This window comes from Anoplophora glabripennis, unplaced genomic scaffold (assembly GCF_000390285.2).
Source record: "Anoplophora glabripennis isolate ALB-LARVAE unplaced genomic scaffold, Agla_2.0 scaffold543, whole genome shotgun sequence".
NCBI lineage: Eukaryota > Metazoa > Arthropoda > Insecta > Coleoptera > Cerambycidae > Anoplophora > Anoplophora glabripennis.
Window position 1 is genome coordinate 297,533 of NW_019416617.1, and position 19,944 is coordinate 317,476.

At 34.0% G+C, this 19,944-nt stretch overlaps 3 protein-coding genes across 3 annotated transcripts; all 3 read left to right on the plus strand.

Moving 5' to 3' along the window:
- The first annotated feature begins 1,928 nt into the window (after positions 1-1,928).
- LOC108914412 lies at positions 1,929-4,870 on the plus strand. Its single transcript, XM_018720225.1, has 2 exons — positions 1,929-2,240; positions 4,558-4,870. Exons 1-2 carry the CDS (start codon positions 1,929-1,931, stop codon positions 4,762-4,764), a joined length of 519 nt encoding a protein of 172 aa, XP_018575741.1. The 3' UTR covers positions 4,765-4,870.
- A 4,648-nt stretch (positions 4,871-9,518) lies between these two features.
- LOC108914424 lies at positions 9,519-12,353 on the plus strand. The gene is made up of 2 exons (XM_018720239.1): positions 9,519-9,758; positions 12,046-12,353. The coding sequence occupies exons 1-2, from the start codon at positions 9,558-9,560 to the stop codon at positions 12,229-12,231; spliced, it is 387 nt and encodes a 128-aa protein (XP_018575755.1). The 5' UTR covers positions 9,519-9,557; the 3' UTR covers positions 12,232-12,353.
- A 5,816-nt stretch (positions 12,354-18,169) lies between these two features.
- On the plus strand, positions 18,170-19,125 carry LOC108914429 (placenta growth factor-like). The gene is made up of 2 exons (XM_018720244.1): positions 18,170-18,402; positions 18,859-19,125. Exons 1-2 carry the CDS (start codon positions 18,208-18,210, stop codon positions 19,036-19,038), a joined length of 375 nt encoding a protein of 124 aa, XP_018575760.1. The 5' UTR covers positions 18,170-18,207; the 3' UTR covers positions 19,039-19,125.
- Positions 19,126-19,944: the final 819 nt, after the last annotated feature.

Below are 19,944 nucleotides of genomic sequence, written 5' to 3' on the forward strand. Positions count from 1 at the left end.
AGTACGAGGATGGTCTGAAAAGTTTCCGACTTCAACATGAAGATGGCAGCACTCGTAAATAAAAGCTAGTGAATTTCGTTGTTCATCTGTTGACAGTTACTCAAATGTTTCAGCAAATTTGGACGCGCAGTTGTTATGTAACAGTCGTTTGAGTGAGTTGATGTGAGTGTTTTTATGAAAATGGACAAAATGTAGTATCGAGCTGTCATTAATTTTTTTGTTTTTGAATGGCAATACGCCTACGCAAATCAAAGATGAGTTGGATTCTGTGTATGGGAACTCTGCATCATCATTTACCACAGTGAAATTTTGGGCAGCTGAATTTAAACATAGCCGTAAGAGCTTGGGAGACGATGAACGTTCGGGACGTCCAAAAACTGCAACTACCGACGAAAACATCGCCAAAGTTCACCGAATGGTGCTAGACGACCGCCGAATTAAAGTGAGAGAGATAGCAGAGGTTATGAACATGTCAAAAGAACGTGTTTGTCACATATTAAATCAACATTTAAACACGAGAAAGCTATCCGCGCGTTGGATGCCGCGTTTGCTCACGTTAGACCAAAATCGTGTTCGAATGAACATTTCCAACGCTCTGTTGGCGCACTTTAGGCGCAATAAATCCGAGTTTTGGCGCCGATTAATTACTGTAGATGAAACTTGGATTAACCATTATACGCCCGAAACAAAAATACAGTCCAAACAGTGGAGGAACCGGCTCCAAAAAAGCAAAAACTGTTTTTTCGACTGAGAAAGTGATGGTGACTGTTTTTTGGGATAGTCATGAAGTTATTTTAATCGATTATCTCCAAAAAGGAAAAACCATTACAGGAGCATACTACGCATCATTACTTGACAAGCTGAAGGCAGAACTTGCGGAAAAACGGCCACATTTGCAGAAAAAGAAAATCCTGTTTCACCAAGACAACGCACCGTCTCACACCTCAGCGGTTGCCATGGCGAAAATCCACGAATTACGGTTTGAACTGCTTGACCATCCGCCTTACTCACCAGATCTAGCCTCAAGCGACTTCTTTTTGTTCCCTCATCTAAAAATTGCGCTCGGAGGACAGAGATTTTCGTCAAATGAAGAGGCAATCACCTTCGTGAACAATTATTTTGCAGAGAAAAACGCCGAGTACTATTTGGACGGGTTACAGAGATGGAAGCATCGCTGGGAGAAGTGTGTAGAATTACAAGGAGACTATATTGAAAAATAAAAAAAAAAAAATCTGAAAAAATGTCTTGTATCTTTGTTAGGTCGGAAACTTTTCAGACCACCCTCGTATTTCCTAGTCTGAATAACGTACGCGTTTTGCTCACAGCAACACCCTGTAAAGCTAAAAATATTTTCTTTACTTGGCCCACATGATTCCAGACAACTTTTATTAAAACTATTTTTTTAATAATCCCTCTCAGATACCTGTATTGAAGGGAAGCAAAAATTTTGAGTTTGTTTTTCTGTTGTATTTCTTACGATTTCTTGAAGGTGGCCAACGATAAAAATTTTTAACTTTCAGATCCTGAGACTAGAATCTTTAAGCTTCAATTTGCTTATTTTTTTTTTATTGCTTTATGACCATTTTTCGCCAAGTTACAGCCTTTTGAAAATCACCTGAAAATGTAGCATTTTTATCGCTTAATTTTTGTGACAAGTGTAATACAAATAATATTTACTGCAAGGAAACCGGTATCTCTGTCCGAATGCTTGAAAAATTTATAGATAATTGTTGGATTGGAACACGCAACAGATTGTATAATCCTAAAACAAGTGTCGTAACTTTTCGGACACATATAATATAATATAGTCCACGTTTAATCATGAAACACCGGCGGATTCTCTTCCAACTTCCCTCTCTGCCTGTGCTACGCATGTTGGGATCCCCGAAACATTACTCACACCACGCGGTGGTCGGCGATTCCTATAAATGTCCAAGCTACCAAGCTGCCTTCATTCCATTCAAATCGCTCGCTGCCTGCTGCAGTCCATTACCGTACAATCGTCCTTTGCTCGTAACAAGTTTAACAACACCATGCAACTTATCGCGGCGATAGTGATTCTCACGCTAACCGTCTGGGTCTCAGGGCGTCCCAATAAAGACCTAGTGGCGTACCGGATGAACTACGGCCTGCTGAGTAAATTTCCCTGCAAGCAGCCTCAGCCGAGGGTTTTCGAACTGGAGGAACTGATGAATAACAACGAACTGATGGAGTCGGTTCGTAGAGATGGGAGAGAAAATGTAAGTTGCATTTTCAGTACATTTTTTTCATTGTGGCACAATCTTGCAAAATATGTCGAGACAGTGTTTCTTTTGCCTTGCATTCTAGTAAATGTAAAATAGCATTTTTAGTACAGGAACACAAGGAAAAAATGAGCGAACTTTTTACTCTGAAATTTTCTTATGCAGGGTGTTCCGTTCATGTTTCAAAAAACTTGTGTGCAAGTTCCTCATGGAAAAATAATAGGGGTAGTTCATGTAAAGTTTTTTTTCTTAGACGAGATGCAGTGTGTTGAAATTGTTACTTTCTAAATGGTTTTCCTTAATTATTTATCTTTAAATCGGTTAAAGATAAAAATATCAAAATGTATACACTAGTAAACATCAACTGTGCGTTAAAAATAATGTGCAAACGGTTTCTTTCTGAAAAGCAGTGTCGCCGATACAGGTAACTGAAGGGGAACAATAGAAAAAAAATATGTTAAAAGTCAAAATTTATTACATTTCTAAACGGTTCTGTAAACTCTAAAGCATACTGCAAAAAAGGTATACTTTTCGAAATTCGGTAGCATATACCATTTTAGAGAAAAATAAAGTTGCATAGAAGGAAATGGGGGGAAGAATTTCAGTATCTACTGTAGTATTTCGAGTTTGCATATTTATTTAATTGTGCAGATGTTTTGTTCTGTATGTCTTCGAGTCTGTTTCCTAATATTTTTCTGTTTCTATCACTCTTTTGAAGCATTCATGTCCATCAATATTTCAGTCCATTCAACAATTGTTTATTTTAGTAATGGTAGTGTAGTAGTTTACAAAATCTAAAATTAGTTAATAATAGATAATTAATTACCATAATCTGTTTATTTTGATTTACTTTTTTAAATGTTAATTTACAACAAACTGAAACTTAAAGTAAATTTAAATTTCTTTTTTTAGTTAATAAAATGTTTTACAATTTAACTGTTTCATGTGATACGTAACAAATTAAAATTATAGTCTTAAATGCAAATACTGTTGGTAGCTTCAACTCATTCAATGGTAAAGACCTCTTTCAATTTAATATTTTGTTAATGTACCTACTTGTGCCGCTTTATATGAGCAAAAAAATGGTACATGCTACCGAATTTCGGTATACAAATATATCTTTTTTTGTAATGTTTAAAAATGTAATAAATTTTGAAGACATATTTTTTCATCGACTGTACCCCTTTAATTACCTGTATCGGCGACACTGCTTTTCAGAAAGAAACCGTTTGCACATTATTCTTAACGCACAGTTGATGACACACGTTTTGACATTTTTATCTTTAGCCGATAATTTTTACATGAACTACCCCTAAATTTCGATCTTCCCAATAGTTTTTCAGTTTGTTTTTAAAATGAAGTACAGATTATATGAAAATTAATATTTTGGAGCCAAAATAATGGTCAATTCATTTAAAAAAAAAGTGAATTAGATAAAAGCAAATTGCGGAGACAATTCTTGGAAAATCTCAGAGTAAAAAAAGTTCGCTTATTCCGCCTTTTTATGTCTAATTTTCCTAGACGAAATAATTTGCCAAGTGTTCAAAACAAAATTTTGTGGTCAGTTTTCTGTCTGGTTATTTTATACATATTTTGTTTTATGTGAATTATCTTCTTAAAATTGTAATTATTAAATGATCAAGGTCAGAATTATCAATACTTCGTTTTATTAAATATAGTAATTTAAAAAAAAGTTGTTTTCAAGGCATCTACGGTGATTCAATTAAAAAAAAATCGTTTAGGCAATATTACAATGTGACATCAGTGTAAATCAGTTTAATACAATGTATGTGTTAAGATAAACGCTCAATTTTTAGAGTTCACAAATTGGCAAAATGTTGAATTTTTAAGTTTTCAAGAAAAGGGTTATTTAATTTTGCTGAAATAACTTGTGGTTTTTATATAACATACTTTTTTAAGTCGGAAAACGAATTAAGTAGAATCTCCAAAAGATGAGTTTTCTATGAATGTATCTGTTTTGCACCACCAATACCTATGCAGTTTTCATTGTACGTAGGTTTATTCAACATTGTGTAACTTAACTCTATAAAGTATTCTTAATAAAATAAATTATCTCAAAATATTTAAATTAAAGTAATTAAGTCACTTAATCATTATTAATTAATTATTTAATAACATTATCTTTTCTGATATGCTTTTGCACAAATAAAAAAATCTTATTAGTGTCCTGTTCGTCGCCTTCCATCCAACGACACCGAAAGCCATTGAAAAGTATCAAAGCGCCGACAACAAAATTAATTTTTATTGGTTTATGCTGTGTTTAGAACCGCTAACCATTATATTCCATTTCCAGATAAGCCCGGCTGTGACAGTCCTGCATAGATGCGAGTCTATTGGATGCTGCAACAACCCCCACGAAAGGTGCACGAACAATGCCACGGAAGAGGTGACCCTGACATTCCGTGTTATTACGTCCGTGGGGAAACTAGATTACGTCAAAATTAAAGAGAGGAACCATACCCAATGCGCTTGCATGATGCTCAACGACAACGTTAAGTAACGGTGGAGGGATCTAATTATCTACGACGTATTAGTAAATACCAACCTGTGATATTAGGGTTATTATTTATTGTGTTATTTATTTAATTTATTATGTTTTTAATATACCATCCAGCATTTTGACACAGTGTTTTACTTTCTACGTCTTCAGAACGACTTTTTGTGATTTACTGCCTACTGCATTTTTTTAACCACCCCGTATACTTAAATTCTTGTGGGAGTATTCATTTAGTCCTGTCAAAAGCTGCTATTAAAAAAATTCAAGACTGTTTCGATTTTCATACTTTTAATAATTGGAAATCATTTGATATAGGGGAGTTGTCTTTAGCAAAATACATTTATAATTTTAAAGAGGAATAACATACAAAACGATTAATTGCAGGCATAATTCAAAGAAAAGAGTTTTTCCAGAGTGTCAATTTTCCGATCCCGACGAGGATCTCGCTACCGGGTCCTTACGGAGCCAGCGTAGAATGTGTTCGGACGTCCACCCATGTACGATGCAGTTCAATAACCAGTCGGTGTAGTACTTTCCAAAACTTTTCTCTTACATGCAGATATTATATTATCCCATGTTACTACAAAAATTTCAATAGATCGCACAAAAAATTCATAAATTAAAACCGAGTTCAAACTATTTCACAAGCCCAAATCTCACATAGCTCCTTTTTTGTTAATAACTTTCGTAGAGACAGAAGGTTAAAGTTATGCATTTTTGTCCTTGACGGGATAAAAAATAAAATTTTGCAAAAACTATTGGGCCCACCTTTAGCACAGTTTTGAATAACAATAAAACTCATAACTTATACAACGCAGATTTATAAAATTCCAACAAATAACAGCCAAGTTATGGATAATTAAAAAAATGCTGTTTTTCCACGTTTTTTATGTTTTCTTGCAATAACTTTTAAACAATTTATTCTATTTTAATCTATCAGGTGGCATTTTGTAAATCTTTTATTGCGCATACTTCGTCTGTTGGACACTTTTCTCTAAAATCAATAGTTTTTTCTATATACAGGGTGTCCCGAAATTCATGCAACAAAATTTGGTCACAGATTCTTAGGATAAATTTAGGGGACCCGTATTTTTTACTTTTGCCAAGTGGCCCCCTCATTCAGAGTTACCGCCCCCTGAAGTCCGCCCCTGTTATTAAATTGTTATCTATAACTACATATTTGTAACGTACAATATAGGTTATGGCAATTTATTTATCCGATCAGTGAACCAATCGAGAACAAAATTATTGTCTTTAAAACAAATCTGTGTTGAAACCACCATGACTGTTTAGTAGTTTATGACAATGATATTTAAATTAAAATTATTAAAAGAAAATATAAAGTGGTGCAAAACCACTCGAAACGTTAATAATATGGAAGCATTTATTAAGTAAATTGTACACATTCGTAGACCTAATTTCAAATCACATGGCTTTTACCCAAAAATTATACAAATTTAATAAATAACAAAAAAGTTATCATTCATTATTAGTATTATTATCAGTATTCATCATATATGAGTGATTTATTTTTGCCCTCAATATTTAGTTAATTAAAAACCAAGTCTGAGTAAAAAATGACTCAATAATCGTTACATTTAAATCATATTAGAAAAAAAATCAACTCTAAATTGGTTTTATACACTCAGAATAGAGTCAAAAGTCACTCGATTGATAGAAATAACTCGGATTTGAGTAAAACTCACTCATTTCTTATGCAATAGTTTCACTTAGTTATACTCATACCAATAGAGTGAAAATTTCACTCAATCGGATGTGGGCAGAAATTGATACATTATTGAGTAAAATTGAGTGAAATTTGAGTGAAATTTTTTTAGTGTTTCTTAAAACCCACTCATTAAAGTAATTTTCGTCGATTTTTCAATATTTTTTGCCAATTACTCAAAAATTTAGGGGTGTTTGACGTAAACAGACTTCAAATTGGGATTCGGGACGTCGAAATACATTTTCTTTTTTGATTGCCGGTGTGATTTCATAATGAAATATCAACTCCAGGTTATTCTAATTTGGCTAGACATGGTAATCGCTTTCAATCTCAACTACTTGCTGCCTCTTCAAAGTATTTTACACATTACCTAAACATCCAAGGGACATATTTTCAAGAGCAGAGCCAACAGAATTTTATCAAGGACCGCTCTAATAGGGTCACTGATTTTTTTTCTGTCCGCGACCGATAAAAGAATCGAAGATCAACGTTCTTGCGTAAAGATGTAGCGGTTGCACACACCTCTGAAATCAATTAAGGTTTCTGTGCAGCAACTAAATCAAGTCATTCATCCACGTTGTGTTACAAAATAGCAATATCTAATCTTTAGGTGAACGAGTTGTTTATTTGTTACAAATATTTATCAAAATGTCTCATTTCTATGTTACAGATTGTTCAGTTGCATGAATTCTATTAATAGCCGCAGAAAGCGCGATTGTTCTCAACGACGTAACTGATCGTGAACCAGTTAAAATATGTACACTTTTCGAAGGTGATTTTCTTGCTAAGGGCTGATATATTTTGATGCTTTTTTTAATTATGTTTTTATTCCTCAGTAACAACGCTGAGATAGATTTACTGAAATAGTTTACATCAAATACAGGGGATTAGACAAAATATCCCCCCTCCACAACTCAGCGACAAATCATCGTACAAAGCTCTTGAACAGCTTAAATTAAAGAAGATGAATCAAACTAAAAGACATGACTGGTGGGAGTATCAAAATTTTTTTTTGAATCCTGTAGATCTGAAAGGGAAGCAAAAATTTCTGATTTTTTTTTTCACTGGATTTTCTATGATTTCTTAAAGGTGGTGAATAATAAAAATTTTTTACTGTCAGATCTCGAAATTACAAACTTCAAACTTCAGTCTGCTTTTACTTTATTGCTGTGCGACTAATTTTCGCCAAGTTACGGTCTTTTGAAAATTACCTAAAAATTTAATATTTTTTTATCTTTTAATTTTTATGCACTCATATATTAGTACATAATCTGCATTTTACCACGCTGTATTAAAATTTAGAAAAGCAATTTGAAACAGTAATAAGAATAAATCAACAAATAACCTAAAATGCTACAAACTTACAATCTACCTACTTATTAATATTACCATTAACATTTATGGTAAAGCCGTAATTTGAAGCCAAAGGATTATTGGAATCATTTAGTGATTGTGGTAAACTTATAGAACAGATTGCCCCTTTGCTTATGCTTGCTTCAGGAGTCTGCACCCCTTGTATCTTTTTAACAATATCAATTTTGCTGGAAATTGACTCTTCTATATAACCTTCTGCCACGGTAGATGATTTTCATCCACCGTGGCGTTTGGGTGTTATAATATCCTCTCCAGCATTGGTCAAGAGAGTTGCAAATGCGCGACGCAAGCCATGCCCTGTATATAAATTAGAATCTGTCAAGGCCAAAAATCGCGGAACAACATTAGGATTTTTGATAGGTCATTAATACCAACACACTGACGTGTGCATTTTCCCGTTTGAAAACTGCAAAAGAACCTTTTATACTGCACATTTTGAGTTAGATATTAGAATATTTTCTAATTAATTCAATTGGATTAACACAAAATCCTTCATTTTACACAGCGAATCTTTTTGGTTTGTTCGTTTTAGTATTTAAATCATGATGTGGATATACTGCCCTTTGTCCTCTATATTGTCTAGGGTCAATTCCTCGCAACGACAAGCGCCAAAAACTCCTAATATCAACGTCACCTAAAAACAACATGAATATAACTCAGTTAAACTATTCAGTAGAACCTACCTTATTCATATGATGATCTTTGTCTAGTGCTTCACGCAAAAATTGTTCGATTTGTTCTCTTTCTAAGACCTTGGAATTTTTTGGTTGAAAATGTTTGTGCTTAGACTTTAGAAATGCACTAGTCTTCCGAATTTAGAAATTTCAATGTTCTTGTAAACTCTCAAAGTTGACTTCAACATGGAATATTTAGTCCACAATGTGAATGGAGCTAATTTCTCACTTAAATTGAAAAAATAAGGCAGCAAGGCATCTTCATTTACGGCTTTCGCCCCTTCTTTGATTTTAAAATCCTGAAATTCCTTCAGTTCTTTGTTGATATAGATTTTGATTTTTCCGGAATGATGCCTGCAGTAGCCGCATTAGCTTTTTTAAAATTTCAGATGGAATTTCCACATTTTCCAATTTTTCAGTCTTGATTTTAGGATTTCAACTCAAAAAATATTGTTTGTTTACTGGCAACCTTTAGCTACAGACACAATTTAGGTTGACAATCGCATCCTTCGTAATATTTAAAAAAATACAAATTACTTTTATTTATTATTAAAACGAAATTCTATGAAAGTTTTGGATAAAATTTTGCATGGCACTCGTGTGTTACGTCATACGCCTACGGCCTCGAGGGCTAAACATTTCCCAGCGTGACTTATATATACCGTAACACACTAGTACCATAAATAACTATAAACAACTTATCCAATGACAGCTTTGGGCGCTTCTATTACAGTTTGCGACGGCTTAATAATGTGCAACAAAATGTAACACCAAAAAGGTGAAGAACCAACCCTAAATTATAGGTGCAGGGAAACCCCGTGGAAATGGACATCTTGCGACAACAAGCACAACAAATTTTTCCACTTGTTTCCCCATCGATTGACATCAACGCATTCTTCGTACCATATTAATCATGACGTTGCAGTAGGTGAGCCGATATAAGGAAGGCGATGATCCCAGGCGCGATCAAATCGTTCTCTCGCGTCGTACCATAGTCAACCGTAAAGTTGGAAGGACGGAAGATGGCGCGCTACATCAGAACAGCTTTGATATTGTCCTTATTCGTTTCCGTCCGCTCTGACGAGCAACTCGAGGCCTACAGACGACACGAAGCCTTGCTGAGACAGTATCCCTGCAGCACCCCACAGCCGAGGGTGTTCGAATTGGAACAGGTTATAGGAGTGGACGTCTTGCAGGAGAAAACGAGGGGTAACCTGCATTGGGTAAGATCCTATTTTGTTTTTTGATAAATTATTGTCCGCGAGAGAAATAAAATTTACTTATATACAATAATACTAATATTTTGCGTGTTATATCAGCAGCTGCTGATTAAATTTTCTTAAAATAGAACTCGTTGAAAAGTACTTATCTCTCAGCACCTTGTTTAAATAGATTCAATTTTCTTTAATGCGAATTAAATACAATATCTCCATAGGCTAAATGTATTAAAATAAAAGTAGAATCGTAGGTACTATCGGGGACATTATATTATTCAAATTATTTTGCTGGCGTCTCTACATTATATCTTTCCAAGACTTTTTCTTCATCATCGAAACTAGTTTTGTAGTTGATTGCCTTATGGAAATATTACAATTAACAACTAGTTTTAAAGTTAAACACTATAACTTCGTCAGTAGGTACCTAGTTATTGCTTCGATCCTGCTATGATATCATACAGTGATATTGCGGATGTAAGATTCTGTAATTATCGTCAAAAATTCAATAGCAAGATGTTTCAAAATAAATTAGCGGTTTCCAGTTTCCAGAAACTACTCATAAAATCGTGGAAAAGTTACTTTTAACACATTTTTAATTTATGTAATTTAATTTTTAATTATTTTTTCAACTAATATTTTATCATGACCTTTTTCAGTGAAGCGATTTTATTTAAATTTATTATTAGTGACAAGACACCTATTTAAAAAATCATCATTTGTTGAATAAAAAATTCGTCATAACCTTTTATGTAATTTTTTCGAAAAATTAAACAATAAAATTTAAAAATCTGTTGCTCTAAATCTATAACATCAACTTTAGCTATAAAAACAGTTCAAAAAGTATCTATTTGGCAATATGACAGAAGCAGGATTTGAACATATTGTAATATTTTTGCATTAATTGCAAATTTTCATTAAATTGTTAAAGTTTCGTTCAGTTTTCATCGTTTCTTTGGTCTAGAAATGAAGAGTACGCGTCAAGATCGTGTATTAAACGCCTGTAAGAAGGCAACCGCTCTCTTATTACATTATTTGTTTATAGCTTCAAATAACAGTGGAAAAAAACAAATTTTCACACTGCAATTACTCATAATTTGTAGTATTTAACTTAGTGAACTTTCAAACGCCGTCAGCAGAATTACAAAATACCTATTCAATTAAAAGTTATTAACAATTGAAAATCGCAAAATTCGCATTTTTCGAGTTTTTAACGTCGTTTATCTCGATAACTATGCGTTTAAAAAAAATTGCAGGAGACATTCTCGTCTTAAAATGGGTCAAAGAACAAGAAAATAAATACTTTTTATTTTGCCAAAAACTAAGTTCTCAGTATTTTGCAAGTTTTTTGTTAATAAAAAACTTATCGGCATCCGGGCAAACTTCTACCCAAAAAATTCGTGTTCTGCAGCTCAAAATACACAAAAAAACACTTGGGTAACTCCATCTAAATGAAGGAGGCAATTGAAACCCCCCCTGACTATATGACTAATATAACAAAACAATATTTTGTACAATTCTAATTACCAATATCTACAAAATCATCTTCAATTATATTGATTAACTAATAATAAAAGTTGTGTAATTTTAAAATAACAATATTGATTTACCAAGATTTGAACACAAAACATGACGCATTAAATGATTTTCTTCTCGAAAACGGTTAAAATTTATAGACTAAGAACAAAAGGATATTTTCATAAAATTTTTTAATAAGTTTTACTATTAAATTATTTAATTTTGTGCCAATATTGCTATAAAAATGCTTTTATCCACTTAGCATTTTGCAGATCATTTAGGATTCAGAATTATTTTCCTAATTTTGTAATCATTGTGCAAGTGATTCAAATTTGAAAAGAAATTTATTAAAAAACGTTGGTGTAAATAATTGCTGCAAAAAGTTATTTTTATAAGTAGATTACCCTCGAAACCTTTTGCTTATAATTTCCGGACACCCTGTACGTTGCAGTAAAAACTCCTTTTCTAATAGAAACAAATCTATATAAATCTCAACCGTCTCCTCTTTCCAATGCCTTCTATTTTTAAATATTTTGAAGAATTTGGAAAAAAATAACTTGACTTTAACTGGTTCTACTGTTGTTTGTGATATTTAGTATGACCTTGGTTTTTTAACACAATATTGGACTATAAGTGCGTGCAAATGCGATAAATATATATTTTTCCTCGTAACTGGTAACAACCTCACTTAGTCATCTTTGTGGTACATCTCATACAAAAATGAAGTTATAAAACATTTGCTGTGCTTTAATATGACTCAAATTACGATTTTTTTCAGATTAAACCGGCAACGACGGTGCTTCACAGGTGCATCTCCTCAGGCTGTTGCCAAATTCCACGGGAAAAATGCATGCCATCGAAAAAAGAGGATGTAAAATTGACATTCCTTATTACAAGCTCAACCCTGGATTATTTAGAAGTAGACGCCGTTAACCACACTCGCTGTGCCTGTACCACCGTATAAAAAATGGACGTGTTATCTCTTAACTATTTCCTGTAATCTATAATCTGTGATATAATAGTATTATTATTTATTTTTTCCATGGTTGTTAAGTATTTATTCGTTATAAATTATTATTATTATTATACGCTTTTTTTTTTCCTCACACCATCTTTGACTCCAAGCTCCAACAGACTTAAAAGAAGTTCAACTAATGCAGCGTAACTATCTGAATTTCATCATATTTGTTTGATCAAAATTGACAGTTTTATTTTTGTTAAACTAACACAACTTTTGTTACGAGGACGATTTTGCGCCCGAGCGAAGCGAGGGCTGGTAATAGAGTCCGAGACTGGTAAATTATACTTAACTGCTGCGTGGTGTATAACATTTTATCTGCTCCCACAGTTCTTTATGGTTCACGAAATAAAGATTAGGTTTTATTTTTTGATATTTCTTAATCAATTCATTTTGACATTATTCGAAATCTTGCAAAGTCGCATTGGTTGTTTGGATTTTGTCGTTTCTAAAGTAATTATAAACAAAGCTACATAAAACTTGCAATTTTGCTGGTTCGGAATGATTATTTATAAATGAGTGATTTTCAAATAGAAAGTACAGCAAATGCTGCCTGTGAATTTTTATTGCCCGAGAAGTCGAAAGTGTGCTACGAACCAGCATATAGAAATTTCAAAGAATGGTGCCAGAACAAAAATACTGGTGTTTCTGAAATCTCACTGCTAGCATATTTCATGGGGAAGTCAAGAACTTTAAGGTCACCTGCGAGTTGGTCAATGATTAAGTCAACTATTTTCATAGAGGAGAACGTGGATGTATCAAAATACCTCAAGCTGAGAGCATTTTTGAAACGTAAAAATAGCGGCCTATACACCTCAAAAGTCAAACGTTTTTACAAGAGAACAAGTCAACGACTTTCTCGTTCAGACCCGACAACACATATTTACTAATGAAGGTAGTGACGGTCTTAGTCATTGCAGGAGCATGCCGTTCTGATGAGTTATGCAAACTTACTTTGACAAACGTCAATTTCAAAAATTTCGATGAGATTATTGTAGTTGCAATTCCAGGTTCTAAAAATGGTATATCACGTACGTTTACAATTACTTCTCGTTTGAGGTCAAAATTAGATTGGAAATTAAAACTGAAATTTCAAGCTTTTTATGCGTTATCAAGCAGGTAGATGTTACAACCAACCAGTCGGCAAGAATCCATGATTCCTAATAAGATTGCACAGTTCTTGAAACTAGAACATCCTGAAACCTAAAACATACACATTCCGAAGAACATCGGCAACGTTACTGGCTAATACTGGAGTTGATGTATTAGCAATCAAGAAACATGGTGGGTGGAAATCAGCCACAATTGCAGAAAGTTATGTTGCTGACAGTTTAAGTAATAAAAATGAGATAGCCAACTGGATTCTTTGCAATGACACTTCAACTCCAAATTCTAGTAGTACGTCGCATCATGCTGTTTTAATGGATCAGACAGATAATATTGAGCCTCCGGTGACTGAAATGGAGCGGTCAAATCATTTTGAGAAAAATGTGACGATTAGTAAACGCGAGGGGAATAATTATCCAGATTTTATAAATGTTGCTAAATGTAATAACTGTTCAATTACTATAAATATTCATTCATAATAATTAATAAAATGTAATGGTCATCAAATATTTCTATTAATTTGTTCATAAAATATGCATTTATAACTCGAAGTCGTTTTCTTCCTAGGGAGGTAAGTTTCACTTCTACGGTAAAATCCACTTACCTCCTTAGAAACAATGTATTAATAATAATCTATTTACGACAGTGGGAGCAGATAAACATTTTAATCATTGACCAAGGTGGTAAGTAGGGTTTTGAAAACATCAAGGTACCCTCTATAAAACGCTCCTATCCCTCCCCATCATGATTTACGGAAAATAAAGTTTATTATTTAAAAAATTAAAAGATACAGTGAAAAAATCCTCATCAAATTCTCAAGAAAGTCACACTTGTAGTTACGTAATTAATGATCGATTGTTTTCTCGATTGCTAGCAAACATCATCTAAAACAAATTAAACTGATTACTTCAACAGTTTGATAAAAAAAATATTCAGAACATCACGTCAAACGTTGCCTTTCCTATAAATTCGTATTTATTTTTAGGAATACGTTCAAGTTTACAACGAAATATCGTAAGACAAAGCTCGAAATTTTTAATAGGAAAGTCACAGCTTTGTCAAGATAATAGCGCGCATATTATGGTTTCTGTGGTTGCTACTAACATTTTTATATATCTACGTGTGGAACGTAATAACTATTCGTCGTCATACATATGGCAATTGTGGTCTATTATTTTAATTTTTTATTTGAATGATAGAATTGATAGAGATGTAATACGTAAGTAAGTAATAATTAATTTATACATATTTAAAGCATATGTTTTGTAAAAAGATAAACTAAAATTTAATTCCACTGGATTCAGCACAGAAAAATGGATAAAAAAAAAGCATTTTTCGCCGATCGATATTAAAGGCGTAGTTTTAGTGACAGGCACTAAAGTGTCACATCTACTGTTAAGCATTTGAATCATTTTTACTGTTTCTAAATTAAAAATTAAAACTAGTTCTTTAAGAAAGTAATTTTATTTATTGCAAACATTTATAGAGAAATTAGAACAGCCTGTTCAAGAATGCTTTTAATTTTAGATACTTTCCAATATCCATGTTGTTGTAGTCATTCAAAGTAGCTATGAACATCGCACATATTGACCATAATGAAGAAGATTTCATACTTTTGCTTAATTCAGAAAAATATACAAATATTTACATTTTCTGAAAAAGACCGAAATCAGCCCGGTAATCAATAAATGTTTTGTTTGTTTGCTGATATATTTTCTTCGACTTTTTTGGAAATAAATTACACTGTATTTACTTTGCTGACTCAATACTTTCCTGTGAAGTTTATGGGAATTCTTCCATCGCAAATAATAAATAGTTGTTTTTATGGATTTAAATAGGAACAATATGGCAATTGATTACTGTGTACCTAAGTTATTTACTTAATAACGCTCGTCTCATAGTAACCACAGACTTCCTGATGCAATTATTATTATTCATGAACGAAGTATACAGGTATGGCCAGAAGTACGGAATAAAATTCATATCTTTTGAATGAGTTAATTTTATTTTAAAACGCCGAAACACGTTAACTGATTTTGATTTTTTCCCATCTTTCGGTTATATAATAATTAATTTTTTATCAACCCCCTAACCTCCAGCTACCCCTACTTTTTTTTCAAATGGAAACATAAGGCATTAAGGGGCTCGTTGAAAAGCTTATAGAAAACCGAATCCAGCCATACCAAACAAACAAGTTTTATTTTTTCAATAGCAAGGTTTTTAGGGTTGTATAAAACACCTACTTAACAAGTGAAATAAAATTTAATTATCTTCAGTGTTATCCTCCATGAATTTGCACAGAATAAAATAGAGAATTTGAAACTACCTATCACTGCTAACGCAAAAAAGATATATATTTTGAGTTGCGTTTTTTTGGTACCACTTACTAGCCAGGCTTTCTGGTCAATTTTTCACTTCAGTTGTTTTACACGGTCGATAGCCGCACGGTTTAAGGCGTCAGTACTCAAATCGATGTGTCGATCTGCCCGGGTTTCGAATTCCGCGCCCGGGAGACCGTAGATTAGCTATGCTTGTACGGAGGATTGGCACCCTCTGTGCAGGTATTGTAGGGTGGAAGAATGTTGGTTTGGGTCAATGTGAGAGATTGACACCGGTTGGCATTTGACCAACCCCCTAATTAATGAGGTTTTCCAGGTTTCCCTCATTCCTGCACTGAATGGTGGTTAGGGCCTACCAACATAAGTCGTTCCTGGGCGCAAATGCGGCCTGCGTAATAATAATATGCCGCCTCCTCTCCCGCACAAGTCTCTGACTTCTGAGCTAATTCTTGTAGTTAGAATGGGGAGTAGAGATATTATTATTATCGTAAATTGGAGTTTGAAACGTTACTATTGTGTCAAAATCAAGTTATTTACTGAATTGCAATTGTATTGTCGGAAAGGCAACGCATCGAAATCTTGATATTGCTTGGATGTGGAGACAAAATAAGAAGTCAGGCTGAAGTGCGCGATTTATTTAATACGAAATATCCCGAAAACCAAATCTCGCAAGGGACAGTTAGTAAAATATTTCACAAATTTGAGGAACACGGTACAGTACAGACTTTGACCAAAACTGGACGGGCACGTGCTTTGAATGAAGAAAAGAAAACACACATTGCATTAGAACTTGTTGAAAATCCTCATACTTCAACTGTTTCATTGGCCCGCAATCACGATGCTTCTCGAACTGCAATTCGAATGTTTCTGAAACAAGAGAAATACCACCCCTATAAGGTATGTCTTGTCCAAGAGCTTTTGGAAGACGATTATGATAGGCGATTACAATTTTGTGAGGAAATGATGAGACGGTGTGACGACAATAATGGTTTTCAACGAGACGTACTTTTTTCGGATGAAGCTACGTTTTATTTAAATGGAGTGGTTAACAGGCACAACTATCGCTTTTGGTCCCAGGAAAATCCACACTGGACATGCGAATCGCATACGCAGCATCCACAAAAAGTTAATGTATGGGCAGGTATCATCAACAACAGAATCTTGGGCCCATTCTTTTTTGAAGAAAATCTTACTGCCGCACGCTACCTGGATTTCCTAACATTTGACCTGATACCTGCTCTAGCTGTGATTTTCCCTCATGAAATTGATCCAGATATACCGAATGAAAGAATTTGGTTCCAACAAGATGGCGCTCCCCCACATTTTGGTATTGATGTTCGAAGATACTTAGATGAAATGTTTCCAAATCGCTGGATTGGTAGACGGGGTACAGTTGAATGGCCGCCAAGATCCCCCGACTTAACACCCCTGGATTATTTTCTTTGGGGATATTTGAAAGAAAGAGTCTACCAGGACAGACCGGATAATATTGAGAATTTAAAGAACAAGATTAGGGCGGAGATGCATAATTTACCAGCTGAAGTCATTCAGAATGCTGTGGACAGCTTTTACTATCGTCTTGGAGAATGCCAAATAGTGAATGGAGGACATTTTCAGCATTTGCGACATTGAGTTTATTTTTGTAAATTATCTAGTTGTTTCAATTTCTAAATGAAAAAAAACTTGTTATTGAAAAAATAAAACTTGTTTATTTGGTATGGCTGGATTCGGTTTTCTATAAGCTTTTCAACGAGCCCCCTCATGCCTTATGTTTCCATTTGAAAAAAAAAGTAGGGGTAGCTAGGGGGTTGAAGAAAAATTAATTATTATATAACCGAAAGATGGGAAAAAATCAAAATCAGTTAACGTGTTTCGGCGATTTAAAAAAAATTAACTCATTCAAAAGATATGAATTTTATTCCGTACTTCTGGCCATCCCTGTATAAATAAATAGCTTTGTTTGTTATTATGATAAAATTAAAATTGATCGGCGAAAAAATGATGTGGCACTTGGCAATAAAGTGGATCTTGTACCTCACTGACCCCAAATATTGGAGTTTATTGAAAATCATTACTAAATAAATGGTTATTCGTCTTAAGGCACAAATAAACGTAATTTTTACGTTCTTGTTCACACTGGAACAATTAAATCTTTATTAGTCTAATTAACTGGGTTTTGATTAGTAATTGTAAAAGGTTAAACAACTTCAAGCTTAAAATAAAGCGCTAAAACGTGGTAAACCGACAAAAAACGTGGGTGGAGGGAAGCCCCACAACAAGGCGCAACCTACAACAACCAGCACATTTTCCCGATTGTTTCCCCATCAGTTGACATCAGTCGCGTTCCCCGTAGCTTTTTATTAATCATATAAGTTGCGGTAGGTGACTAGATATATAAGTAGGCGCTGTTTCGTGAACCGGTCAAACCATCCGACGTTGTGCGTTTGTTAACTTAACAGTTGAAGCTAGGAGAACGATGCACTACATCAGAGTGGCCTTGCTGTTGTCCTTAAGCGTCGCGGTGCGCGCTGATCTCTTACTCGCTTACAGAGAGCACGAGGCTCTGGTGAAAGACTATCCTTGCCGTGACCCCCAGCCCAGGGTGGTAGAGCTCGAAGAGGTCATTGGGGAAGATGTCTTAAAAGAGGAAACTAATGGATGTATAGAGAAAGTAAGTTCCTTTTTTTTAAGTGAATATACAGCTTCTTTTAATACTTTTTGGTTCATTTTAATTTAACTTATCAGATGCAGGGTCTGGGCAGATTAAAACAAAGTTTATTTCACCTCTCACCTGCCGTAAAAACATGACAGATCTAATTGCGTACTAAATCTATTCAAAACATCGTTGAAAATGTGTACTTATTTCACTATACTGATCTTCTTCGTCACCTAAACTCGTTTTATATTACCTGACCTATGCAAATATTGTAAAAACCTGTTATCAAGGTTAGGTTCAACGACAGTAGTTTCTTCAATCGAACTGCGGCAAAATCGGTGACATTCCTGATAGAATTACTTTTATAACGCTTGTTAAAAAATTATCAGTAGCACAGTCGAAGCAAAGATTTTTTGGGGGGCAATTTTAACCTATCCTAGGAACGACAATTAATTTTATTTCTCCTTTCAGATCAGTCCAACTGTGACGATGTTACACAGATGTTATTCGGCAGGCTGTTGCCAAAACCCTTACCAGAAATGCATGCCAGTAGACACAGACGATGTGACGCTGACCTTCCTCATAACGGGCGACACTATAAAGTACTTCGAGGTGACTGCTGTGAATCACACTCGATGTGGATGCGCGTAAAAATATATGAGGAGGAAATTAATCATTTCTATTGATCTGTGATATATTGTTAATATTTATTTATTTATTGTACGACTGCTATTTGTTTTGTAAATATACCATAAAATTAATTTGCAAATGCGCTTTCTTTCTCCACGTTCTGTACTTACGTACTACCTTTGGTACTTTAAGTTAGCCCACTAAGCAAAATAAAATGGCTGCGACATCGCTAAAAATTCTGGCAAGTTGTAAAAGTATTTCATAGCTGTTATAAGAAACTTCCTTGAAATAATCTACACAATCTACTTTATTTTCATGTTGAAAAATTAATATGGATTTATGATCAGGTTGATGTTATATTTACCGATGTTTCTAAAGAAAATGGAATCTTACGATTTCTCCTCTGCTCTGTTAACTTTGTTTAATTCTTATTTTAGTAATAGATACCAGTTTGTACAGAAGCGTAGCTGACAATCATGTATATCCCATCAATCTTCAGGGGTTCCGCAAGGGTTAATCCTGGGGCCCCTGCTGTTTGTTATCTTTATCAATGACTTAACTGAATCGCTCGATGTCAATTACTTACTCTATGCGGACGACCTTAAGTTGTTCTAGGAAGATAAATCTTCTACTGTTTGTACGAGGGCAAAAACAGCAACAAAACTTCTCCCAGAAAATACTTGAAGATTGTTTTTCCTTTTACTTAATTATTTTAAACTGGAAGTCATTTTTGAAACAAAATTTGTTTCAGATAAGTACATAGGTATTGTTTATTTAATTCGTACCCATAGTTACAGGAGTCTAAGATTAATTCAAGCTTTACACTGTTTTCGAGAGTATGAAGTCGTATTTGGTAGCTCATTTTTAATTTTAAACGTTGAAGGACACAGACGTCACTAAAATAAAGGTGTGTAAAAGAAAGAATTC